General features: G+C 39.4%; 1 protein-coding gene across 1 annotated transcript in view; it reads right to left on the minus strand.

Annotated features, from left to right (window-relative positions):
• Positions 1–4,917: 4,917 nt before the first annotated feature.
• The window catches only part of ophn1 (oligophrenin 1), a 28,471-nt gene continuing 5,494 nt past the window's right edge, over positions 4,918–27,894 (minus strand). The window contains exons 5-24 of the mRNA XM_033643520.2: positions 27,694–27,795; positions 27,494–27,604; positions 26,098–26,202; positions 25,864–25,993; positions 25,670–25,770; positions 25,426–25,517; positions 23,261–23,339; positions 17,928–17,961; positions 17,699–17,761; positions 17,004–17,078; positions 15,511–15,595; positions 14,958–15,016; positions 12,093–12,198; positions 11,807–11,966; positions 11,226–11,373; positions 10,071–10,379; positions 9,242–9,389; positions 6,992–7,042; positions 6,266–6,311; positions 4,918–6,125 (exon numbers count right to left, since the gene is read on the minus strand). Coding sequence (XP_033499411.1) covers positions 6,120–6,125; positions 6,266–6,311; positions 6,992–7,042; positions 9,242–9,389; positions 10,071–10,379; positions 11,226–11,373; positions 11,807–11,966; positions 12,093–12,198; positions 14,958–15,016; positions 15,511–15,595; positions 17,004–17,078; positions 17,699–17,761; positions 17,928–17,961; positions 23,261–23,339; positions 25,426–25,517; positions 25,670–25,770; positions 25,864–25,993; positions 26,098–26,202; positions 27,494–27,604; positions 27,694–27,795 — 2,010 coding nt within the window. The 3' untranslated portion in view covers positions 4,918–6,119. The remainder of the gene's footprint in view (positions 6,126–6,265; positions 6,312–6,991; positions 7,043–9,241; positions 9,390–10,070; positions 10,380–11,225; positions 11,374–11,806; positions 11,967–12,092; positions 12,199–14,957; positions 15,017–15,510; positions 15,596–17,003; positions 17,079–17,698; positions 17,762–17,927; positions 17,962–23,260; positions 23,340–25,425; positions 25,518–25,669; positions 25,771–25,863; positions 25,994–26,097; positions 26,203–27,493; positions 27,605–27,693; positions 27,796–27,894) is intronic.

The following is a 27,894-nucleotide window of genomic DNA, read 5'->3' on the forward strand; positions in this document are numbered from 1 at the left end:
ATGGTGTTAGCAGCATCATGCTGTGTCACAGCAGCAGGGACTGGGAGATTGTAGGGACACAAGGAGAAGAGTATGGCACCAAATACAGTCAAACGCTTAATGAGAACTTGATTTAAAGTTCCAGTGATCTGAGATTAGGGAGTTAATGTTCCAGCAGGGCAGCAAATAGAAACTTACAGCCATCCTTGCAACTGGAAAGGCTTCAGATGTAGAATGTGGAAGTCCTTGACTGGCCCTGCTAAACCTCAGAGATAAAAACCAAGAGAAGAATCTATGGAATGCCTTGAAGATAACTGATCAAAGACACATGAGCAAAACTGTTGAGAAGTATTCATTCGTGGAGCTGAATACAATTATCGTTTTTGTATTTTGTTTATAAAACATAAAGCAAGGCGGTGAAACATAAGGCACTTTGTACATACAGCTTGGTGGTCTACTTCCTGCAGAGTGTAAATCACACCGAAATAGTGTCTTTCAGTGAATAAACCAGAGGTGTAGCAGGTCCACGTGTTTATAACAATCAGACACAAACTTCAACTTTACTTCTGTGGTACATTCTGCAACAGTGTTTTATTACTCTGTAAATTCAACACTTTCTAACAATTCCATATTCCTTTCTCGAGCTTAAATGCATGCATCATGTGTTTGTATAACTGTATGCATCATTTTTAGCTTTGCACAAAGCAATGCACGGACATCCATGTATCTCTCCTGTTTATTGTATCCTGACTGACAGTGGCTACGTTTGCATGAATATGACAATATTCTGAATCTGATGCAGGTCATGTAAACAGCGTATTCTTTTTGGATACTCTGAATTAGGCCTTTATACAAATTTAACATTTTCAAATTAAGACATGCAGGATATGCAGATATTATTCAGGGTTTAATAGCATTCTTCAGACGTGTATGCAGCTCATTCGGAAAATGCATCTCAGCCGGGGTTTTCGGTCAGCTTTGCGCATTGTCATGTAGACCTTGTACTAAAACCAACTCTTCAACTGTTTGCAAGGCTGGTGTAGAAATGCATACCCCCCCCCCTCCCCCCCCCCCCAAAAAAAGCCCACATTTCTGGTCAGAAGAAGAAACACACCTACTTTTAATTATGAAAGAGGTGGATATCAACTGTTTTTTGGATATGCACAAATATCGCATCACCAACCTTTTCAAGAGGACTTCAAAAAAGTCCTATTTTGATGCAAAGAACCAGAATGACAAGTGGCTCCAGCCGTTCCACTTTTCTATATTTTGACATGATAAACGACGTGTTAGGACACGTTAATCAGAGTGTCCACGGCTGCATGTAAACAGGAATATTAGCAGAATATTCATTTTCATAAGCGATGTAAACAGCTTAGTAGAAATATTGCCTTTTTTGAAATCAAGGCAAAAATCAGAATATTTTGTGCATGTAAACGTAGTCAGTTCCATCACTGTTCAAAGCATGGGACATCTGTCAGAAGATATGACACCATTTTGTTGTACAGTGTACAGTGATATCAGTCCCTTTTACAGTTTTTTGTAACTGATTCATGCAAAAACTTCAGTGGAGCATTTTTAGTCGTTTACTTCATCTGCAGGGGTAATTGTTTTCATGTCTCTATCTCATCTTTATACAATATTTGCTCTGTAAAAAGGAATGGGAGAGAAATGGAATCAGTAGCTACGGACAAGTTCAGGTGATCCATGAGACTCGAACCCACCAAAGAGCTAATTATTATAGTGCCAACACTTGAATGAATGTGTCTGCTGTCATTTGAGAAAGCAACGCTTCAGTGTGAAGTTGAAACCACACGGAATTAAAACGTGATCAGATCCCAGATTATATGTATTCGCATGAACAAAAACAGTCCAGTGATTCGGAGTATCAGTGTTTTAAGTAAGCATAAAATGCTTAAGTTTTAATCACATTCAAAAATTCTGAAAGGGATCTATCAAGCCTTCTTATATTTCCTGAATGCACTACATTGTAAGACTTGTTGTAGTAAACATTTTGTTACTCTTTATCCTTGAAATTAATGCTGGTTCTAATTACTGTTGTGATTTTTTTATGCTGTTTTAGCTTTATTATGCATTACACATGGGGAATTTGAAGGCACTACCAGTGTCAGTGGGTCATGCACCTCAATGAGCCACCTAATTGCCCTGTACATTTTTAATACTTATATAATTTAATCACAGTCGGCTACAGTGTTTGTATTATGTCAATGGACAATAGCTGGTATGTGTCCAATGTACTGCATATTAACCTGATTCTTTGTACATGCTACAGTAACTGTATATATTGATTAGTTCAATGTCTGTTTTGGTGTCCCAACACTTTTAAAGTCATCTCTTGTGTGATTTATACCTTTTGTGATGTGTGTTTTTCAATATGTGTGTGTGTTTTTCCAAGGTGTAAAGCTTAATCATCTTTTGAAGGGAATTAAAATAATTTTGACTCTGGATGGGATAAGAGTTTGTTTGAAAGTTCAAGCAATCATACAAGACACGGGGCACAAAGTAGTACAAATGGCATGTCATCATTTTAACTCCAATGCAGGTTATGTCGTCTTTGAATGAAAATGCTGGGAATAACTCAGATTTGAGTCATAAAGAGGCTTACTTCATTTTAATAATTTGGATTCCAATATGTGTACACTGCATGAAAGCTGGGCAAGTGGGGAAATTAAACATGGAAAAGACAACGCTCAAATCTCAATAGCTGGTAAGCATGGTGCTACTGACTAAATAGTAGAAAAAATGTTTAACGAATATCAGATGGTAAATTCCTAAAGTAAAGTAGTAGTGGAAATACATTAGCACTAAATACATGTTTAATTTAGCTTGGACGTTCAGTAAACAGTGCGCTCGCTTTAGTGAGAACACACATTCTTTTGTTCTTCTGTACACGCTCTCTTATTTGAGAGTCTAGCACTTGGCTGCATATTAATTTACTGAAGCTCAAGGTCATATGAATTGGCACGGAATCGACAAGGGAATTTCCACCGGTCGCTGATGTGAGCCAGCTCACCACCAAGTCCAGTGCTGAGGCTGTAGTTGTAGTTGTAGTTGTGGTAGAAATCAAGGTACAGGGAGAGGGCCGAGGTGAGGAGGCGAGGCTCTGACTGGTGGTGAAGGTTGGAATGTGGCGGGAGGAGCAGATGGCAAAATAAATACAATGTCTGACTGCAAACAGGTTTATAAAAAAAATGGAGGTTATTTACTGAACCACTGAGCGCATAATGGTAGGAACTGTTCCTCTTTTTCATTTGGTATGTTTCAGGTGGAAAAGGTTGTTGTATTAACTGTTAAACTTAACTTGCATTATGACAATATCTTGCTCCTTGAATTGTATGTATTTCCTGTAGAGGCAGGATATTCAAAGGAATCAAAGTAAATAATGGTCAAACCTCATGCAAACATGACGCATGAATATTGTTATTAAAGGCAGTATGATTGAGTTTCAGAAAAGATTGTGGTCACAGTTAGATGGCTCTCTTATGTCTGCTCAAAATTTCAAAACCACACTATCATGATTATTTGTTATAGTTAGACATGCTCGGGGCGTCGGTGGCTTAGTGGTAGAGCAGGCGCCCCATGTACAAGGCTGTTGCCGCCGCGGCCCGGGTTCGACTCAATAGCCCTTTGCTGCCTGATGCTCCGACTTTTCTTCTAGCACCAATAGCAGGTTGACATTAGTGGCAACAGCTTTGGGCTGGGTTGCCATGAAAAATTCAGTACACACTGTCATATTCCTCTCAGGATGAACTGTAATCACTTTAGTGATCCTGCGACTTTTTATGATCGTGTCAAAATGACACTGTGCCCAATACTTCACATTTGACTAAATTAGAATGCTTGCAAGCTAAACTAAGATAGCCAATACAGTAAACATTATACCTGCTTAAAACCAGCAACATCATCATCAATGTTAGCATGCATTTTGCTCAAAGCACTATTGTGTCTATTTACAGCTTTACAGAGCTGATAGCCTAGCCCTTACACTTTGTTACCATAGACTGTTTATAATAATGGACATAGTCACTGTGACATCACCCACTGGTTTGCGACTTCCAGATGCCAGACTCGAGTGGCCGTTCGATGAACTGCAGTTTTTGGCACTTACGCATTGGCTTTATTTTTAGCCTTGGAGGTTGCTGCTTGTTTGTTATACATTGTCATAGCAGAGATGAAAGATAAACATCTTTCCAATCCAACATTTTTAGCTAAAGATGACAGCAACAGTTACTTCTTTTTGTTTGGGATCCCACAGGGTTCATTGTCAGGCCCCATCATATTCCCCTGCATGCTTCTGATTGGATGTTTTAAAAGCACAACAAATATGTTAGAGAAGTTAAAACTTTCCCCACACAACATATCTTTCTCACAGTTCAAGACATCAGGCTATTTGTTTGTCATAAGAAGTGCCAGCTGTCACGGAGACTGATACCAAATGAGAGGTTTGTTTTTTAGATGTACCAGTCTCCATCATTAATGTCCTTGTGAATGGACAGCCAGTCACCAGAAACATGAGTGAAACATTTTGTTTTCTCTAATGTGGCCGAACAGATCTTAAAGTCGTTGTACTGACACAATACACCCTACAAACCCCTCTTCTACTTTCAGTTAACTTAAGTTCAGTGTTCTAACTGAACACAAAGATAAGCTCATTTTTACATGAGTTGTTTGTCTCACTTTGATGGCATGAAGAGGTTTGGCACCACATTATAATACACATCTAAATTAATTAGTCAAAGAATATGTCACAATTAAAAAAAAAACAACAAAAAAAAACAACAACATGAAATGCATGTGAAATAGATGTAATATGATTGATTTCAAACATTAGCTCTCTGACTAAGCAAAATAGAATTACAACATTATGCAATAACACAGATATCAATGTCAACACACAGCTCTGTTTCAAGCTTTGAGTGCAGTTGAGAACTTTTTCATTTTTATTTAACTTTATGAAAACAAATCCAACCAGAAAACAACCAGAATTTTCAAGTCGGGTTATCAAAATAAAACAAGTGTAAAATTAACATAACCATATTAAGAACAATGAAATAAAACAAAACACTGGAGTGTTATATTCACATATTGAAACAATCACTTTTGATTCTTATGTGACCTGCATTTTGATCCCTATTATTTTGAGGTGCAACAAATTCAGGTAAACTTCAAGGTCTCTCCTGTGCAACCTGATCTACCTTCATTAGGTAAGAAGTGGGCGACACCAAAGTCAGAAGCGGAATGAAAGGAATGGTCACTAGTGACTGTTTTAATTTTTCCCAATTAAACTAACACTAGCATTACATTCATTATCTAAACTCAAACAACACTGAGTGGAATACAGGCTGACATTTTATAGCAATACTTCTTTGTAATGCCTCTTAAAAAGTGACTTATGGCCACATGACTCATTATGTCTGACCTGACATACATGATTTAAATTTAGATCTAAATATTCTTCTTTGAATGAACCTAAACTAAAATACCTTCCATGGAAATAATTTATCTTAAAATGAAATTTCTTCATTAGGCTCCTTGACAGACCATTAAATGGTCCATTTTATAAAGAAGTTAATATTTAACTAAAAATCTACTTCTTCAGATTAATAATGATTAAACCTATTTAATCAATTAGTCTTCTTTGGGAGATCTATTTTACAATGCTAAAAACAAGTGTAAGCATTTGGACAAGAAGACGTCTAAGTAAGCAGTTATAACCAGTTATGGCAGTTAGTTCCCTCCAAAGAAATTTGCCATTCAAACTTTTTAACACTGTAAAATGACAAAACATTGTAATATTATTTGACATTATTGTCAATTGGCCTGAAACAAGGGGAAAACAGTCACTCCATCCTAACTTTGGAATAATCATCAAACTCCGAGACAATTACTTTGCGAGCTCATTCAAAAGTCCATTTGCTACTGCGCTGCCTCAAAACATCGTTCATGCTATTAAAAATCAAATGGAATCAAATACATCCATTCAGGTCTACAAAGAACCACTTGTTCAATCTATGCGATAAGATCACTGAGTTCATTGATGGTGACTCCCTCCAGCTTGATCAGCACCCAACAAACAGCACATGCAGAGATCATCTGATGTGGTGTGAATCCCCGTAACTTTAATTCTGAGGACAAAACACAGTTTGTCTTAACTTTATAAAAAGACACTGAAAAACGTGTTTCAGTTTATAACATAGGTACACTCTTAACAATCTATCATGTATTTTTATGATGTTAGCTCTGTCGCAATCACAGTAAATCTCACCTCTTTCTTCACATTTGTCACTGTTGATGACGGAGAGGGTGGTGGACTAAATGAGAAGAGAAAAAAAGGTAATTAAACAAATCCATTTATTGCTTCAGCTCAACCACAAGACCACCCATGATCTGCCTTAAGGCCCATAAACACTGTGTGATAGTAGCGATCTTGCAGATTCATTACGAATCACACTGTGAGATGAGTCCAATTAAGTAACAGAGTATTTTCACAATATGGTATTCCTAGTAATACTTCAGTAAGAGATCTGAGTCCTTCCATCACACCGTATTCATATTACAGCTGTGGGATAATGATTGCTAAAGTCACAATCTGTGCTTCTTCTGTCCAAAGGTCAAATGACAAATTCATCCGTCAGAAGAGGCCACAAGTTAATGTAAACTGAACACAAATAGAGGTGATTACAATAAAAAATATTAACTCTTTGATAAAACTCCCACAAACTCTTCCCACTCAGACATTCTTCTTTTACAGCCTTTATCACTGCAAGCGCAGGGAGGGTAGAAAGGACCTTAACTTGGACCGTCCAAGCAAATCATAAAAGACGACATGTGTCTTTCCATCTCCATAGTTACGTCATCAGGAGGAAGATCTTAACTTTAATCTTCTGTTGTGTTTTTATTAACTTTCACCTATTGTACTGTAAAAACACGCATGTCTGATTAGAGTCTAAAGAAAAAGACAAAATGGGGCACAGACAAAAAACAGACGTACCTGCCAATGTGCTTGGAGGCATTCTCAAAAAACTTTGTTTTTGAGGCGACACTGCAGAAAAAGAAGAAAAGCAACATGTTGGTATTGTAGGGAAATACTGGATTCATCTTACATGTGAACCACTTCAGTAAATCCTTTGTGATCCAACAGTCAGCACATATTATTTGGTAGACTGCACTCGATTTTTGGGTAGAAAATTTGCATGGTACTTATCTATGAAAGCCAAAAGCAACCATGTTTTTTTTGTAAGCCTTTATCAAGGCAGACTTATGGGCATGTTATAGCAGAAAAAGCACAGTTGTAAGATAAAACATTAGTAATGACTGTAATCCATTGAAGTGTTCCAGTTCTCTGATATTGTTCGTGCAGGCTCACTGGAACAGCTTATTGAGACACTTAATGGAACAGAGCCATTGTTAATGTCATCAGTTACACCTCTGCTTCTCCTGTTAGGACAAGTCAAAATGTCCCAAGATTAGGTAAATTAGCTAGTTATCTCCAGATAACAAACAAATTTTCTTGTGATAACTGCCTGTCTGAGACAAGATAACAAGCCAATAAAATCAGTACCATGCGACAACAACTTTGTTATTCCAAGAATGAAATAAATGACTTAAACTTTAACCCTAATATTTTTGTCAACATATCATCACCCTTTAAGTTGATATGTTGAACTTGTTAGCGAACAGCTGCTTATTCACAAATGCAGCAATTACAGAGCAACATTAGTACTCGCACATTAGTACGAGTCATTTTATGGGCACCTGGTCTATTTAAGTCCAATATTCACTCTCTTGTAGCTCTGTTTTTGGTCTCCACCACCTCCTGAGGGAAATATATAATCTTTAGTTATTAAATGCTAAACTATGCTCACCAGCTAGATGTTATTTTTGTCAGGTAGTGTGTCCTGTGGGTTTTTGGAGATTTTTAACCAATGAAAACAGCTGCGTGCTACATCTAAAAACTAGAGAGTGACAGAGTAAACCAAAACAGTACAGTTGTGGTCTGTAAAACCAAAACAATGAGCTCAAAGATACTAAAATGCTCCGTAATGCTGAGAAGAACTGCAGAACCCAGTGACAATTCCCTGTGGGTTCTTCACTACAAGCCAGAGTCTTTGCACTCAAGTCCTAAATCAAAACTGACGAGTCCCAAGTTAAGTCCCAAGTCCTAAACGTTTAGTTTTGAGTCCTAAACTACTCATAATGTGCTCTTCACCAAATGTAATGTCATTTTAACAATAGACTTATAATACATAAAATTTACAAAAATGCTTTTGAAAATCTGTATTTGCTTATTGAAACAAGTTTGTCAAAAAGTTACTTAGCTGTTAAGCTAATGTTAGCTAAAGATTAGTTTGCTTACTATATTAATAGTAGCCTCAGTTTACTGCTATTTTAGCAACTTCAAATGTCGAATGAAGTTGGAAGTTTTTGTGTCTGCATCTGTAGTTTTTGACTCGCATGTGTTGCATACTGCAATTCATTTTTTGTTGACTACTGTGTAGTTTTTGTACACAAACAAAATTATCTTCAGTATCAGTTTTTCCAACCTGCACTCAGTAAAGTAACATTAGTTCTTCATGGTTCTCTCCTGCAACTTCACCGGACGCTGTCGGATTTGTTCAAACTAAATGGATCTGAGGAATTTTGTGTTGACTTGCTGGGAACAGCGTTTCTATTAGATCATTCAGGGAATAAAGGCAAATCAATTGATTTGTGGTACACCTTTTAAATAACATATTTTTAATCTTTGAGCTTGGGGGGAGGTATTAGGTCATGAGTCATTGAGGCTGAAGTCTAAGTTAAGTCTTTTTTGATGTTGTGAAGTCAAGCCCTAAGTCACCAAATTTGAGCCCAAGACATGTGACTTGAGCCCACACCTCTGTTTCAAGCTACTTTTTTCACGTACAGTACGAGTAATCCATTGTTAATATAATAATATTGATTGTAGCATTTTTACTAATCCTGGGAATAAAGAATCTGAAAAATAATCGCCCCTTGGCTGCTCTTGGCGACATGTCCATTCTTTGATTGGACAGTTTTGATCATCAAAGCGACTAATGCCTTGTGGGCTGCTGATTCTGACACTCTGTTACTTTGAATGTCTGGCTCCACTTCAAGATTGTTTAAATTATGAGCCTTACTGTTTTTAATTAAAACAGCAGATCCATTATTGAATATTTACTGGACCTCTTGACCAGTATCGTAAAGGCATAGACAGACTCTTTGATATCTGAAGAGCACTTACTAGGATGAGGCCGTGCCCTCGCTGCTGGCTGCACTCGGGGTCTTTTGTGGAGTAGGGAATCTGGAGGGGGGCTCGGGAGGCCTGACAGGGGGTCTGCAAATGGCATGTTTCTCTGTGGACCTCGTTCTGGTTAGACCTTCAGAATCTCCTACAAAAAAAAGTAATGTAATAATGTATGAGGACAAACAGGAATGAAAGGTTTTTGCAATAAAACAGTAAAAAGCAAAATGAAACACTAGAGGCTGTGATGGATTAACAGTTTAGGAATAACATCCATATTAACTATAATATGGATGTTCTGTCATAACAACAAAAAATCCATACAATTACATGCTGAGAACTGGAGCTTGCTTAGATCCATACTTTCTTAGGCAAATAACTTAATAGAAAACCAACAAACTTGGCAAATACTTTGTGTCTGCGATCAAACTTAGTAACAACTTGAAACAAACAAGCGAAAAAAGAAGGCTTTATTTGTTTAAAAATAAATAAAACAGAGGAAAACCAATTACAGATGACTAACAGCTTCCAAGACTAATTTGTAAAGCGAGGATACTGTGCCTAAACACGTCACAGGCCATGTCATCAAGAGCTACACAACTGGCACCACAGTTAATTCTACCGCAACAAGAGTCAATAAAAAACTAATCAACAAGACAGAAAAATAATTCTGAGGGACTGAACAGAGCCACATGACGGAGGGAAAATGAGCAGATGAACTTCTCAAAAGCTGGCCAATACTGTTAATTTTTTTTTTTTTGTTTAGTTGGAGATAAACAAGCATGATTTAAAAAGTTACAGCCATATAAACACAGAAAGTTCATCATACCTTCTCGGTTGGCTGGTGTGCCTTTAGGAGGTGGTCTTCTGCTCTGGAAGGATGGCACTCTGCTCACGTAGACTCCAGACTCCCCATTTGCTGCTGAAGAAGAATCTGGCCTTTGCCTTGTATCGTCTATCTTGCCAGCGTCAGAGTCTGAGTGTCTGTCCTGACGGATAGATGGTCTGGGCATCAGCGCTTGTCTTGGAGGAGGTTCTCTTGGAACGAGTGGAGGACAGTTTACAGGTTTTGTCCGCTGAAGGGGAACAGGGTTGGTTGAGACTTCCCCGTCCACGGCAGAGTAGTCGTTCTGGCCATCTGTTGTAAAGAAACAATATAACCATTAATGCAAAGTTGTGGTACTTGGAGTAAACTCAACCACTAAACCTTGAGAACGAGAATGGGCTGCTGCTCTTCCTATCTTGGTACAGTAAATTCTGGCATCAGTCAAATGTAAATGTTTTCCTCTGTGTGTGAAATAGTTCAAATACACTTTAGTGTGCAAAACATGCAAAGCACAGAGAAACATGTACTGAATGTTACAGAATATAAATGATTAAATATTAAATTGGTGACACAACCACAGTTTCCACAACACAATGTTTGGACTAGCCATAAAGAGCTGGTTATTTGGCTACACCAAGCAGTAAGTTAAGAGTAAATCACTATTTAACCAAGGCAGAGAGGGAAAGCTGCTGGTGCAACAAATCTCTCCGTCACAGTGTATGAGAAGATGGAGACACACCCATTTAATAAGGGGTTTAAACAGATAGAAAAGTACACCATTTAGCCCCAGGCCTTGGAAAAAAACACTAATGTGAAATAAAAAATGTAGAATCCGTAAGTTTATTTGTTCTCAAAATTTAAAAAAAAGCATCAGAGGAATTTACTGTCAACACTTGAGGATAAGACAATAAAGAATTCTTTGACAAATTCCATGTTTAGGATTATGTAATCATTTGTTGGAATTGTATTTGATGGACACACACACACACTAGAGTAAATCACATTTTTCTGTACTTGAGAAAATGTTAAGAAAGGACCCTGCAGGGGTGCTGTGGCTCAGATCTTTCTGAAAATAATCTACTGTACATCCAGCACAGATAGGGTGGAATAATGCTGAGGATGATGATGGCAATCAAGCCAAGAGAGGCTGATAATTACTCTCTGTGTGCTGCAAGTGGTCGTGACTAAGAGCTGGATAAACACGAGGTGGCCGCTTGGAGATTGTGATGGGTTGCCGCTTTCTCGGGGTGATCCGCGGAGGAGGGACAGGTGGGGCAGTGCTGTCCTCTGGCATATAACTGAAGATCTGTAATCACAAAAAAATGTTACAGTAACACTTTGGTTTAGTGGTTACTACAGCCTGTAACTGAATGAATGCAATTATATACATGAGAGGAAGCAGGAGATAAATGACAATAAAATCTAGAAAACAAATGACTGCTATTTTTCACAGAACAATCATTCATCAACATTAGTGACTTGGTGATGACTAAAGTAAACAAACGCTTCTGCTGCACAAAATCAAATTAGAAGCATTACATTTTTGCCATTTGGGGTAATACACTTATTCTCTTTCTTAGTAAGACCTGATCATTAAACTCTCGGCAAAGAAAGGAATAAGCACATTTCCCAAAATGGTAAGCTATTCCTTTAAGTGTTACAAAATACTCACTTTGATGGTCTTTTACCTTTTTTTTTTATCTCAGACCGGACAAAGGCTGCATTGTCTGAAAACTAACCTTTTTGGAGTCCTCAATCAGAATCTCAACAACAATATTTTGGAACTTGATGTCCAACATGGCCGCCACTGTCTCCTCCTTCGCTCTCATTAGCGTGGGTCCAAAGATAACAGCCATGTTTGAAGGGGTCATCCGGTTTTCTTCACTGTGGCTGCACACACTGTCACCAAACATCACGATGGGTTGAATAAGTGACACATTATCTCAGATCATTTTGGAAAGAGAGCAAAAGGTCCCGTGGGAGCAGTAAAAACAGTAAATCACAGGGATATTTGCTGCCACTTACTTCACCAAGTGCTTGATAAGCATCTCCAGCATCTCCCGATTCTTCTCTGGTAGTTTGTAGGAAAGAGAATGAATCTCACTCAGTCGGAAGTCCAGGTTATCAGACTCTGTGATACAAAGAGTTTATGAAAAATATAGAGTTTATCTGCAGTATCTGTAGACCTACGTCATGAACATGTTGTAAAAAGGTAACAGCTTTAAATTATACAACAAGTTTACATAGAGATTTTATAGAATGAAAATGAGAATAACTGAGAAAAAAATAATAATAATCTGCATCAATCTGTAAAAATGTTAACAGTATCTATTATATTGGATCTTAAAGAGTCTCATTGAAACATTGTGACATTTCTGAGCTCCATAAGGTCTGAAGGAGGTCCATAAGGTTCTGCATCCTTTACTACATATCAAGATTAATATCAAATGCTGTTTAGTCATTTTGCACCACCTTTTCTGTTTTTGTGTCAGATTTCTTATTCAGTGTGACAGCCTGAACATATCGTCATATATTACCACAAGTGAAGGTTCAAAAAAAGTGTCTGTGTGAAATTTCTGACTATTAGAACTTTATATTTCAAATCCACTAGGGTCTAGTTCAGGGGTCAGCAACCATAACTATCAGAAGAGCCATTTTTGACCAAAAATAATTTTAAAAAAATCTGCCTGGAACCGCAAAACACATTTGAGCCCTATGCTAACACTGCATTTTAAGTCTAAATTACCCTATTTACATTAAAAATAGGTGTAAATGAGACAAGATTGCTCCTCTGCAATCGGCTGTTTATGATTATTTGTTACTTAAACTTTGCAGCATTGGCGGTGAAAGCAAACACATCTGTCGACCCGCTATTAATTTCTGTACTTAACTTTTCTGGATTTGGAATCTACTGCTTGCCTTGCTAGGGACACTCAAGACTAGCCACCACTGTTGAGGTTTTGCAAGATTTAGACGTAAAGGTGCCAGGCCATCAACGTATGACACACATTTAAATTAATGAAATTTTAAAACAGTGCATCAGCTACACATTTTTACAGTTGGAGGATGTAAGAATTTCTTTAGGCCTACAACAATGATAAATAAAAATGAGAATGTTAAAATAATAATACAAAATAACCATTTTGGGTTTGTTTTTTTTGTCAAAGCCACAGGAAGCCACTGGAGAGGGGCTAAAGAGCTGCACATGGCTCTGGAGCCACAGCTTGCCTACCCCTGGTCTAGTTCTATTATAAATACACATTTTGATTTTCACACTGTTATGAGGTGTAGAGCAGACATAGGGGCACTATCAGTGCAATTTTAAACAAAATCCAAGCAATAGGTGGAAGATTAAATGAGTTTAAGTAGATACCCTCCACTATCTCCAGGGTGGTTTTACTATGCACTTCTTTGCTTCTGGGGTGAGTCGATATACTGATCAGTTTCATCACTTTTTGCTGTATTTTGCTGTATGAAATATTTTTGTTACAACCATCCATTTCATGAAGAAGAAATATCACAATAATTAAAAATATGGTTGTGTTGTATTTGTATTCAAAATTCTGCCCCTGTATGTGGGTATGGAAATCCCTGCTTTTCAAATGTTTTCACTGAAATGTTGGTATGTCTTAAAATTCAGGTGCAGTGAAAATATCTGTGATGATAACAGAAATGCTTCAGTTATATATTAACATGACATGTTTAAACACAATATGGAACAGGCTACAGTCATACACTGCAATGGCATGACACTAATAAAAGAAAGTTTCCAAAACAAACTCAGGCCGTATAACAAGGAGCACCCATTTAACCACCGAAAGACATTCCAGGGAAACTGAAGCCTCCAGTTGTCTTACTGTAACACACTGACAGAATGAGGCTGGTGCTATTAAACTCATTGTCTTCTCAGTTTTACAATGACATTGTGGGACAGATAAATAAAAGAGGACTCAGGTTTTTCTTAGTGTCTTTCAGAGTGACCTCGTGATGCCTGTTAAACTGCTGAACCTGCCGCCTGCACAGTATTAATGTACAAATGCTGTTTTTGTACCAGTCATCTAGGTTTTTATCCAGGCAGCACTTATCCACCTTAAAATAGGTGGACAGGTGCATAAGATACATGGAAAATTTATGATTACAATACAGTATCTGAAATCAAAACACAACAGTAACCCAAGCATCAGTCCTATTTTTCACGGTGTGACGGCTACGCCCTGAGATAAACAGAGTTCAACTGTTGGAACGCAGCAGCATGCACTGCATGTCATGTGACAAGGAATAACCAGTCACAGCTGACAGATATCTTTTCCTTCTTCTGTAAAAATCAGTCTGTGCTAAATACGAAGAAGAAGTTGGTCAGTTTGGTGCAGGGCGAGCCAGAGCTTTACATTTGTCTCACGTCTAATATTTTAGGCCCAATACACATTTGAAAAACTGTCTGGAAGAAGAGCAGCTCTGCAATCAGGATTTCCTACAAGTAGAATATGATACGGCACTTGTTATGGTTGTTAAGCAATTCCAGCCCTTGAAAGCAGGCATAGAGTAGGCACAAGAGTTGCATAGAGCGCCTGACCTTGTGTTTTCCAGGCGATTAAAGACGTGGCATGTGTATGGCCCTTCAGGGCTTGTACAAGTGTACAAATATACACAGACAATTTGTTCCACGCATACATAATTTAATATTTCTTATCATCTTTGCAAAATCAAAGTATTAAGACTTTAGGTACATTTTTTTAAGGGGATGTTGTGGCACACCTTTAGATTTTGAGTGAGTCTGGGATACATTTTAGTGGTATGTCGAGATCCAAGAACAGAGTGTAAAAAGGAGACCAAAGAGATGTGATCACGCATACAAAACTCCTTAATCTTAGTGCTGGATAATTTCCTTACTTGCAGCACACATGAGGTCTCTGTGTAGACTGTAGGTCATCAGAGGTTCAGACAAGCTCCTGTTGATGAATACACACACTCGTAAACAAGACTGCACTGCAATATAACTCACCACATCAAACACGAGAAAAAAAACAAAAAGCAGCATTCATTTGTTACACAATTACACAGGAAAGCACTCAGAGAGCGCGACCTCTGTCAAGGCTGCATTTGTTATTTTAATAACAGCCAATTGCTTTAATGTGCATCTGGGTCTCGATCTGCACATACACACAACAGACAACTAAATAGATTCTTGGAAAATACCTCAATCCTTGCATATCAAGGATTTATAAAAAGAGCAAGTATGCAAAATATCAACGGAGACTTTTGACCCATTAAGATGTACTGAACAATACGATAATTACTGCTACATAATAATGTGACATAATATTTAATGTGTCTTGCAGATAAAACACCAGTAAAAGAATCAGCCACAGATCTGAAACTACAGAGTGTTCTAAAGTATTTTCCTCACATGAACTTTGTGTCTCCCGCTCCCACACAAACATACCTCAGATAAAACTTCAGTGCACTTGTGATGGTTTTAACGTCCCAGTCACTGCTGTAAAGATCCACATCTCCTGGGTTTGTGGGGTCTATGAAGGAGCAAATCGGGACAAACAAGCAGAAAATACTTAATGTCATCATGTTAAATCCCATGTAAACGGCACTGGTAACCACTTGTGATTAACACCTTAGTTAAAGTTACCATAAAGTTGTGACATGTGCTAGCTGTCATTAAATAATGACCCCAATACCATGAGGGAAAACTGACATTAAGGGCATACAATTTAAAACATTTATTAAAAAAAAAAATACAGAAGACTAAAACATGACAATAATAACTTTTATTCCTGGTTCCTAGCAGAGATGACTGTAGTAAACGTTAACAATAACAGAGAGTGAGAAAGCGCAGCTAGTACGGGTGGATCGATGCTGTAAAAATGAGTATTGAAATTATGCATGTATTGATAAATCTTTGTGCGTGTGTGTGTGGGTGCGTGTGCGTGTGTGTGTGTGTGTTTGTGTGCATCAAATGGTGACATTTATGTTTGAGCTGTACATTGTCCCTTTTAAATAAATATAAAATGAAATGAAATGACTGCCACACAGTCAGGCTTACTGGGACACTTAAATAGAACAGGGCAGTCATTAGCACTATACATGTGCTTTTCCCACTCTGGGAAGTTGAATTATCTGCTGCAAAAAAAAGTATTTAACAAATATAATTCAGGCCTGCAATGACTGATGCCTCTCGGGTATAAAATCACTGACATATCATCTCCTTTAACGCTAATTTGGTTAACTTGTTACCAAACAATTGCTTATTTATACACCCAGCAGATACAGAGCAACATTAGCACTGATTTTGAGTTGTGTTTGTGTCTACCTGGTGGATGTAAGTCTAATATTCGCTCTCTTGTAGCTCTGTTTTTGGTCTCTACATACTCCTGAGGCACAAATCTGGCTCTCCAGTCGCTAACTGCTGCATTATGTTCACCTGCTAGCTCATCACTAATTTTGTTCATCTGCTGTTTGGAGCTGAGCAGATAGTGTACTGTGGCTTTTCAGAGCTCTTTTACTGAAAACAGCTGCCTGTTGCTCCTGAAAACAATGCTATGACAGCAGCCAGGGTGAGAAACTAAATTGAAGTTGAGAGCCTGAAAATCAAAGCAATGAGTTAAAAGACTCTTTAAAGCTAAGTTGAGCTAAAGGGACCTGCACAGTCGGCTGATAATTCTTTGCCAGTTTGCCACTATAAACGACGTCTTTAATGCATAGCCATTTGATCCATTGTATAAAAATACAATGTACAGCCACATTAAGGTGGGAGGACTCTCAGGGGCACTGAGAGTCAGCAGGCTGCTGATATTTCTTTGTCATTCATTCTTGTCATCAAGTGGCAGAACCTGCTTTGTTTTACTCAAAAAGAACGATCAGCCCAATTTAAGAAACACAGTGAATGGACAGATGTACAACACGTCCAGAGACTTATTTCCTTACCAAAGAAGGCATTTAAAAGCTTCTGCACTTGGATGTTGCTTCCAACTGTTCTGTACACTCCTTCTTGTGTGAGTCCTGGAAAGAGGAGAGGGGGAGGCAAAGAGAACAGGAGTGTAATCTGGACAAATACAGAGCAGTGGAGATGTACCACATGTTTCTCTTCAGAGGCTGCAGGAGCCTGAATTAAGATGCAGATGTTCTTCGCTGATTGTGAACGCTTAATTTAACCATTTAGTTTGAGAGTGAATAATGTGCCATGCTTGTATCATGAGTCAAATGACATGCTAATGGCCGGAGCACTTCACTCCGTTCCTGCAAGATGAATCACTCGACTGGAGAAACATATTGTGACTGTAGAATTATAAGGTTACATTTTCCGTCAGGATAGTTTTGAGTCATTGGGGCTTCCAAGGTTAAGTGTGCATGGAGAGAATGGCTTTTGTTAAAGAAATAATTGTGGAAAAAAATATTCTTAAAAGAAATTAGACAGGCAGACATTCATAATGCAGGATAAAATGTGATTATTAAAATTCCGTACAATCTGAAGTAGACTATTATCTCAGACTACAGTATTATAATAAAGGGGTTTTTTCTTTGTCATGTAACCTATGACTCAACTACACCCCCTTCAGGGCAAATAGGCAAACTAACAGAACTAAACACAGGTGGGATAAACCTCTATTAGGACCCTTTACCTTTTGTTTCAACATAATTGATGCACTTTCGCACAAACTTGAATCCGAACTCATTCAGCTCCACTGTAGAAGTAAAAGACAGACAAAAATGGGCAGATTTAAAAGCAAACAATTATTTTCAGACAAAGGAATACTGATGCATTCAGTGAGATGAGATGTAAAGTACAACTGTGTCTACATCTCATAACATCACAATGTAAGGCTTTGAGCATTATGATGACTGACTTACTTTCAGCTTGCTTGTGAATTGGGGAATGATAGATCTGAAATGAAAAAAAAAATGTAAAAGGAAATTAAAAACATGAAACATGGAAAAATCTACAACTGGCCGTCAGCATGATTACTGAACACATCTTACTTAAAACCGAGAGAAACATTTGATGATGGCAGGAGAACACAAAGCTGAATCCAAACATCCCAGATACAGTGATAGCTTCCCAGATAGTTTATGAAACTATTAGCACAATGTTCCAGTTCACCTTATGAGTAGATTCAAATGACATGAAACAGAGAGAAAAAAGGATGAGTGGACAGAGTGTGTGTCGTATTAACTGGTGGAAAACAGGACAGATTCCCAAATCATAAACAACCAAACACATGAAAAGAATTCAGTTTACTTGGGAGCAGTATTGCAAAGCTGTAAAATTAAAACCAGTACATAACTACAGGCGTAGTCACCAGTAACTCTCAGCCAGGACATCTTTTCTTCCCCAAAAATAGCTGGTTTGGTTTTCAGTTTTTTCACTGTGTCGCCCTCCCCACTGATCCACTGATGGCTGTCAGAGGTCAGGGCCAGCAACAGAGCAGCTGGAGACAGTAGAGTCTTGTTCAAGGACTCTTCAGCAGGGACAAGTGCTTGTTGTCAAAGGGCACTCTAAGTGTGAAATATCCCCATCACGCCCTGATATTGATTTAGACCTGGTAAGAGAATAACTACTTCTTTAATCTCCCATTTGGAAATGACTCAAAATCTCTGAAATCTAACATGTTCTGTTTTGGTATTTTCATGGCACTGAGTTACTTTAATTCAAAAAATAAGATCACATGGAAGCTATTCCTCAAAAAGCAAATCTGGGGCCAAATTCACAAAGCTTCCTAGTATAGAGAGTTACTCCTAGTGACGAAACTCTGAGATAGCTCATAGACGTTTATATGACGTTTTGTACAAATTCCCCCTTACAGTTAAGATTAGATCCTGGACAACATAAGTTCCTTAGGTAAAAACGTGTTCGGAGTTCAGGAGGACTTTTAAGGACTCTTAAGCAGAGAATAAAATGATGGAAAGAAAAAAAGGTTGGAGAAATACTGAATGACTGTGAGCTAATGAAACTCCATATATTACATGGTGCAGGGATAATGTTTGTGAGCGATCTCATTAGAGATGCACTCACATCTCCCACCCAACACAATATTTTATTTATTTATTTAAACTTTATTTAACCTTTATTTTATAAGAAAAAAACCTTGAGGTTAAAAATCTCCATTTCAAAAGTGTCCTGGCCGAGACTGGCGGAAACATAAACTTACAGCCATACAACATAGACCAAAAATACAAAATAAAAATATACAGCTCTAAAATAAGCAATATAAAACACCTAATGAGATTACTGCAAAGAAAAGCCAAAAAGTATTTCAATATATGCTACAAATGAACCGTAAGAAACATATAACAGGGGCAACTACACATGATTACAGAGACCAGCTGAAATACACCATGACATTGGCATATAGATGACTGCGTACAAAAATCCTGCAACCGTGCTTTGAAATGGCCGAGGGGACCCAATGAGTGCAACTTCAATGTAATAACACTATAAAGCCAGAATGAAAGTGATCACAACACAAGACTTTTGGCAACTGAAAAAAGATACAGTTCAGCAGTGATGACTTGGGTCTATGTCAAGTTACCTTCCATCAGCAGGGTAATCACACTAACAATGACAACATTTCACAGTCTCATATTGTGACACAAATCACATCATTTTCATTTGATGTTTTCACCTTGTAGGCTCACAATAGTACAACCGATCACATATTTAAAGGGAAATTTCGGTTTATTTCAACCCGTCTCCTATCGTCCTAAATTTGTTTCAAGTGACTAGTGACATAGAAATAATAGTTAGCATGTTAGCAACAGGGTCAACCACACCCCTTCAGCAAAGGTAAAATTTTGTGAGAATTTTCCTAAATCACTCTTAAAGGGATAGTGCACCCAAAAATGAAAATTCAGCCATTATCTACTCACCCATATGCCGACGGAGGCTCTGGTGAAGTGAAGTGAGTCCTCACATCCCTTGCGGAGATTGGCGGGTAGAGCGGCTAGCATACCTAATGGCAGACGGCGCCCCAGACTAACGTCCAAGAACACAAAATTGAATCCACAAAGTATCTCCATACTGCTCATCCATAGTGATCCAAGTGTGCTGCAGCTGCAACATAAAAAGTTGTTTCGAAAAACATCATATGAACTCTGTTTTTAGCCTCACTGTAGCCTGTAGCTCTGACTGCTTCTCTGTGCTCCGTGCTCACGTGTGCATGCCTGCGCGAGACCAGCGAAAGCATGAGCTTTGCTCACCCTTGTTTACATCACGTGACACGTGCACTGCAGGGAGAGACAACGGTAACCACATTAGCTAAAAGATAATTTGCACTACGGTCTTTTAGCAAAGGACAGCCCAACATGTCTGAAGACTTTGAAATTGAGGAGGAACAGCATTTCTTTGTTGAGCCGTATGTGTTTGAGCCCGAGTATACGAATGGAACTCAGGCTCCTGGATGAAGCAGCCACCACAGCTCACGAGCCTAACCCTCAGCCAGACGCAGAGTACCGGAGTCGAGCACTGGAAACCTGGTGGTGTAGTTGTTTCAAATGCAAAGCAATGCCAACGGATGAGGAAAGTCTTTGCTGCTCAGACTGGGAATTGGCAATGCCTGCACTTGAGAATCTGGACATCAGTACTGATGAGACTGCTGCTCTTCAGAGATCACTGATAACCCTGAGCGTGCACACATGAGCGCGGAGCACAGAGAAGCAGTCAGAGCTACAGGCTACAGTGAGGCTAAAAACAGAGTTCATATGATGTTTTTCGAAACAACTTTTTATGTCGAGGCTGCAGCACACTTGGATCACTATAGATGAGCAGTATGGAGATACTTTGTGGATTCAATTTTGTGTTCTTGGACGTCAGTCTGCGGCGCTGTCTACCATTAGGTGTGCTAGCTGCTCCACCCGCCGATCTCCGCAAGGGATGTGAGGACTCTAAAACTTCACCAGGGCCTCTGTCGGCATATGGGTGAGTAGATAATGGCTGAATTTTCATTTTTGGGTGCACTATCCCTTTAAGCTAGGACTTCTTGCTAGAATTATTTAGGCTAAGCTAGGAGCAACTCTGAAAGTATTCTTAGAATGTTTGTGAAGACAGCCTCCTGCACAGATAATAAAGCTACCATCAGAGAAACCACTTACTGACAGTGTAAACTGAGCTTTTTCTAGAGTATATTAGGCAAGTTTGGAGAGGAACATGTGAGCATTTTTCTCTTTGTCCAACACTTTAATGCCACACTTTAATTCTTTCAACCTATTAGAGGTTCCAGTGGAAAGTGCACAAAGGGGGGTCTTGAAGTGATCTGTGGGTGTAGGATTACATTTGTCATATTGGCACGCAGGTTCATGCATGTCAACCGCTTCTTGGTTTGGAAATGTGACAAAGTTTCCGAAAGAGACACTTATGGACTAATGGACGGCTGCCTGTAGAGACCGGCGTCCGCCTGTGTTTGCTTCCAGAGCTCCTGGGGATGTTTAGTATTGGCACAGAACCTCTAAAATTATAGCCAATGTGTGTCTACTTAGCCTCCAACTAACGATTACTTTATTATTGCTTTATTCTGCAGATAATTCTCGATCAATTGCTTAACAGTACTGTCAATAAAATATCAGAAAATAGTGAGAACCCTGGGTGACACCGCTAAATTACTTTTTTTTCCCCACCAGCAGTCTAAAAGCCAAAAATATTCAGTTAATATGTGAAAAAATCTGCAGCAAATCCTCACACTGAGGAGCTAGAACTAGTGAGTATTTGGAAATTTTGCCTAAAAAGTGACTCTACAATTTATCTATTTTCACAATAGTTGCTGCTTTCCAGTGTATCAGATTAACACTGTACATTAAAGGTGCAAGAAAGTCAGCATGCTTTCAGAGCAAAGTTCTGGGCTCAAGAGATTAACAATGAGACAGCAGAGTATGAGGAAGTGTCAAAAGTTGTGTGTACAGACACAGGTTGAAACACATGCGAGTATGCAACGGCGTGCTGCACGATGAGTTAACACAGTGTCCATATGACTGCACCTTATATTGCAGCAATTCAAAAGGCTGTAATAAAGTTGAAGAGCCAGTGTGGCAGGGGAGATTACTCTAACAGAACACCATAGAGCTGATCCTTGTCCGGACTGAGAGCTCAGACTGCAGACCTGGCAGTCGCGCAGTGCAGTGGATCTTTGCTTGACAATATTTGGGCAGAGCAGATGGAAAAGCTCTTGTGAAATCTTCATGATATACAGAAGTCATTAGGGAAGTTGCACAGGAAGAGGGCACTGAGAAGTGTGCCTTGTGTTATTTTCACATCCTCTAACAGCGACGGTCTATTCGTTTTGTCCACACGACAGCTACCATTTAACCTATACCCTTAACCTTAATATAAAAGAGCTCTGAGAAAATTGCTAGTGAGGAAAATTGGTATTTCATGGCTTAAAAACTGCTGAATACAGAAACAGACTGTGGGAGCAGCAAGGTTTTCCAGATCAAACATTTGGCATTTTTTTCCAGAGAGTCCAGTTTTCCATTAACACCTTAAAATAACTGAGGATGAAAAGCAAGTAAAAAAAAAACAAAAAAACAATGGTGTGAAGTCAGCCCTGCTGTAAGGGGACATTAAGACTAACCCGGTGCCATCATTCAGATCTACACTGATGGCATGATGTGCCTAACAAGCTTCATACCATCTAACACATCTGTAATAGAGAAGCCATAATGAGATCACCCGTGCTTACGTCCTGTGGGACTTAACACTTGTCACATGTGAGCTTCCATGTGTCTTACATGATGGATTTAATAACGAAACATGACACTGTTTCCTTAAAACCAATAAATATCATCATTTAAAACAACACACAACTTAACTAATTAATCATTCATTTGTTCCACACTTCAACAGACAGATATTGGGACTATAGAACACATGTAATTGGGTGCAATCCAATTAGGAAGCTGCGAGTGAGATTAATCTTGATAACTGTAGTTTCCTTCCTCTTAAACAAAGTTGTTTTTACAGATTTAATTACCTGCCAACATGGAAGGAGATGTGATTTAAAACAAGGTTGGACAGACTCTGTTAAACAGATTGGAAATGGAAAGTTTTATGCGTCAGCACAATAGCCAGTAGCCATGTCTCCCCTCAGTAAGCAGACTCCATATTGCATTGTAGATATCTTTGGCAGAAAAGCGGCTTTCACAAAAGTTATATCTCAGAGAAGAATGACCCAAAATGAGATGAGAAATGAACTCACAGGCTCTTTTCCATCCATGGCCTCCATCCACAACTTCCTGTCTCCCTCCGAAAGAGCTTGGAAAGTGACGGGTGTGTTTCTATGGAAACAGTAACAAATGCCATTAAAGAGGCCAAGGTTGCAATTAAGTTATTCAGTGACACGATGCAGTGCTACAGTATCCAACAATTGCAAACAATTAGTTTTTTAAGCTCTTACACATTTGTCAAGCAGAACAGGTTGGACACTACAAGAAGAAAAACTTATTTGAAGTAACACGCTGATGTTAATGATGGAGGTAGCAAATGGAGATGAATAAGACAAGCATGTAGAGATGATGAAAATCCATCGTTGCAATCTGTCTTCTACAGAAGAAACAAAATCTGGTGCCAAATTTTACAGCTTGTAGGCTACTGAATCAATTGTTAACTAAGACAACTGTGTAAAAGTCTTTCTGCCAACTGCACTAATCAACTAACTATGAAAACCTTAAAACTCTTATAAAATAACTTTTCTATTGACAGCTAAATATATAATCCTAGTGTCTGTCAAAGCCATGATGTTCGTGGGGAAGGGGGCTGTGGCAGCAGACTTGTATTTCTAGAAACTGCTAGAACACAACTCATAGACACAACAGTAGCCCCTTTTACACTGCCTGTTGAATGCGGGAATATCACGCCATTATCCACCTCCCTATAAAAGGTACAATCACAGAATGCGGGGACGGAGTTGTATTGCCTTTAAGCCAACAGCAGAGGTAGTCACAGTACCTAATTGTCATCTGTCTATGAGGGACAGCCGTGGAGAAACCCACTGCCAGCAGCTAGAAGCAGTTAGCAGCTAGCTCAGAGACGAAAAACAGCGGCAAAAAATGTTGGAGACGATAAGGTCTAGGAGCTATCATTTATCAGAGACAGTAAATGATTGTTATTGCCATGTTATGCCATTGTTATCAGCCTCTTTTACACTTTTACTCTTCTGAGGCGGGAATGTAGCACCGTTTTTTCACCTTGTCGTTCTGTATAAATGGTACAATCGTGAAATGGAGGGACAGAGTTGTCTCTAAGCAGGCAGCAAGTCTGCAGCTAATAGCACTTAGCAGTTATCTCAAGGGTAAAAAAACAGCAGCTGAAAATGTCTAAAAAATAGTGAGACAGATAGGTCCTGGAGGTCCACACCCTCTGAGCAGAGGACAAGATGAGCTGCCATATAACAGGGACAGTAAATGATTGTTATTGCCATGTAATGCCATTGTTGCGTTACACGTCATGCCCGTCAGGATGCTGGCATGCTTTCTAAAATCAAACACTGGGGCGGCATGAAGCCTCCCCTTTTTGGTTCTGCATAAAAAGACAAAGGCTGTGCAATGGAGGGACTTAACAGCAGTCCTAAAGTGTGAACTTTGTGTAAAAAGGGCTACTGTCTGTGGCAAAGTAAGTGGTGGCCGTATGCAACCTCAAAAGCAACTGCTGCAATGTGCCATAAAATGGAAAGAAGATGGAATTAGGCACAACTGGATAATTAATTTTCACCATAAAAGGCAAAAATGGTGCATAAAAATTCACTAGAATGCAGGAAATTAATTGTCTGACCCTCAGATTTGGTTTGATACGTGTCCCACCAGATGCTGACACAAAACCTTCGCCCTTGATTTCAGAAACACTCAGGCTCGCCTTAAACCATCTTGAGCCGACAACATTACCTTCTACACTAGACTGCACTGCCACCTTCAGTTTATCAAATGGCCAGCTCCTCAGTGTACTGTTGTTCAGTTCACACACTGGTACAAACTAGTTGCTCAACATTCAGAGACACTTTTTAAGCAATTAATGAATAATTCAAGCAGCTTTTAAACCTTTAAAAACACCCCGTTGACACTCCGAGTATTTCCACAGATTTCAAGAAACCTAAATATGACAGAACAGCCTATGGCTCAGGTGCATTTTGTACTGAATGGCCTGCTTATATAAATATGAGCTTGTAATGTTCCTTCTCCTAAAATCACAGAGTTTGCCATCTGTTTCCAGCCCATCCCTGTTGCTTAGGGATTGTTTGGGCTACAGTCCATTTAGCCCCCACACTCTGTCCTTGTGAGCCACCTGTTCACCTCGCTGCCCGGACCTGTTTATCCCACAAGGCTTTCGTGTTGCCTCATCTCTCAGTGTCACAGATTTGTTTGCACTAACCTCTCATTAGTTTCCACGTCAAAGCAGAAGCGCTTGTCTATGGACTCTGTCTTGCGGCGGATGCAGGATTTCAGTGTCAGCTGCATCGTGCCCTGCAGAAAGAAAGACAAACCAACTTGGTACGTGTAATGGAGACAATGACAGCAGAGTGATGACATATACTGGCTACAGATACTGTGGATGTTGGAGCATGTTTGTCCGGGGTTGAATTGTAATAATTACATATTTCCTTTCAGTGAAGCACCTGTTTAGTAGTAGGCTTCTGTTCACAAGGCACCATGACCAGCTGTCTCCCCTCCTTGTGATACTTGCAATAATATTTGACCCATGACACGCCCAAAGCCCCTGATGGGAGAAAAAACACAGGTCAGGCCTTGTCAGAGGGAATTCCAGCAAGTACAAGCATCACGCTTCTGAATAAACATCAAGTACACGTACACTTCTCCTGACAGTACAGATAACCCTCCATGGGCAGCAAACTGTGCATTTTACTGATCTGGGATGGGTGTTTCATTCTCTTCATCAGCTCCTCCATCTCCTCGCTAGTGCTCTCATAGTGGTTTCTCGTCTGCCGGCAAAACCAGACACCTGCTTTAAAATCTTATGGACATCCCATTAAAGGAAATCAAATCTCACTTATGGCAGTGATTTGCTGCCGATAACACCACTTACATTCTGCAAGCTGAGCTGCAGTTCTTGCTTGTAAGGCATAAAGTCCTGAGTCATCTCCACTGTCAAGTTGTTGAGCGTAAAAATGCTGTGAAGAAACGCCAGCACCTGTCCAACCAAAGAAAGAGTTACTGCTTTTGAAAGAGCCAAACAGAAGAACCGCTGCCAAGAAGAATAGGTGGAAAATTTGGGGCATTTTGATTTATCATCTATCATCAGTGTGTAGAATTTAGTGGCATCTAGCAGTGAGGATTGCAGATTGCAACCAGCTGAAACTTCTCCCATGTGCCAAGCGCAAACTCTCAGTCAGGATTCCTTAGGTGTTCATTGTCTGGGAGATTTTTACCAAGAGATGAATTATCTGCAGACCACCACAGACGGTATAATCATGGACCAGGTGATTAAACACAGAATGAACATAGTTAAAACACTGAATAGAGCAGTTTCATGTTGAAAAACTTAGGCTTGTTGCCTGTTGCAATCTGAATGGCCCTTCTAGAGTTAAAGGAGCTATATGTAAGAAATCTAAAGCAAATAGTCATAAAATCCTCCTAATATGTCACAGAGACTAAGGAATAATGTTCATATAACATACTGATCTCACCGACAACAATAGTACAGCCAGAATATTCACATTTAAAAAAATATTTTACGGTCCGCAAATCATGTTTATGTTTTGAATTTGTGTTTTGACCTGTTGCGCCACCCACCGCCGTCTACCAGTCACACAGTCAGTAGAGTCTCAGCATCAGTTACAGTTACGACTGAGCTACAGCAGCAAGGCAAGCAGCATTAGCAGTGTCCCAGTAGCTACACAGCATTAGCAGCCGGCTTCTCCTCCCCTGTATCCCAGCAGCAGCGTTAGCAGCAGAGAAGCCGGACTTGCTCGAAAGGTCCGCTGGAAAACCAAAGATCAAGGACGCGGTGACGCGGCCCTGCCATGGCAGCTGCCCTTGGGCAAACAAATCAGTCTCCAGCGTGCCACTGTCCAGCAACCTCGAATCTGTAGGGGGGGGGGGGGGGGGACACACGACTCACGGCAGTATTTTGAATTTGAGTGCAGTAACCGTTTTGGCCACATTCTTACATACAGCGCCTTTAATGTTTGGTTTGTCTGTTCAGGGCTAATGCAGAAACATGGTGGTGCAACATGGCGAACTCCTAGACAAGCACCCACTCCCTATGTAGATATAAACGGCTCATTCTAAGGTAATGAAAACACAGCGATTCTTATTTTCAGCTGACTATACACAAGAAAACATACTTACAATATTACAATCCATTTCTGCCAATATATCCCCCTAAGTTCTACACACTGGACCTTAAAGTGTAGTGTATTTCCTTCCTCGCTCTCCAGTTACATGTGTGTTGCAGTAAAAAGACCACAGGCAGCACTCACCGGCTCCACCACATCAAACTTCTTCCTGTCCTGCACCTGATGGATCTGGTACACATACTCCACTGACGATTCATAGAAGTTCACTCGCTCTCTGTCAAGAAGATCATCAGCCTGTAGTAGGTAAAGACATATTAGACAATGACCTCTGTGTTGCTTTCAGTTCTACATTTCACTATATAGCTGATGAATCCTTATCGTACCTCTTGAAGCTGACTCTCTTTCTTCTTGGCGGAGAGATTCAGGTGTTTGTCTACCTGGGAGTGATATTTTTCACTCTCTTTCTCAAACTTCTTTTTCTTTTCCTGCAGGACAAATGAGATCATTTTGAATACAGTATGGTATAGCGATAATGTTTTGAAACTTTTAGGTATCCGATCCTTTCATTCAAATCATAAGCTACT

The sequence above is a fragment of the Epinephelus lanceolatus genome, chromosome 11, assembly GCF_041903045.1.
Source record: "Epinephelus lanceolatus isolate andai-2023 chromosome 11, ASM4190304v1, whole genome shotgun sequence".
Taxonomy (NCBI): Eukaryota; Metazoa; Chordata; class Actinopteri; order Perciformes; family Serranidae; genus Epinephelus; species Epinephelus lanceolatus.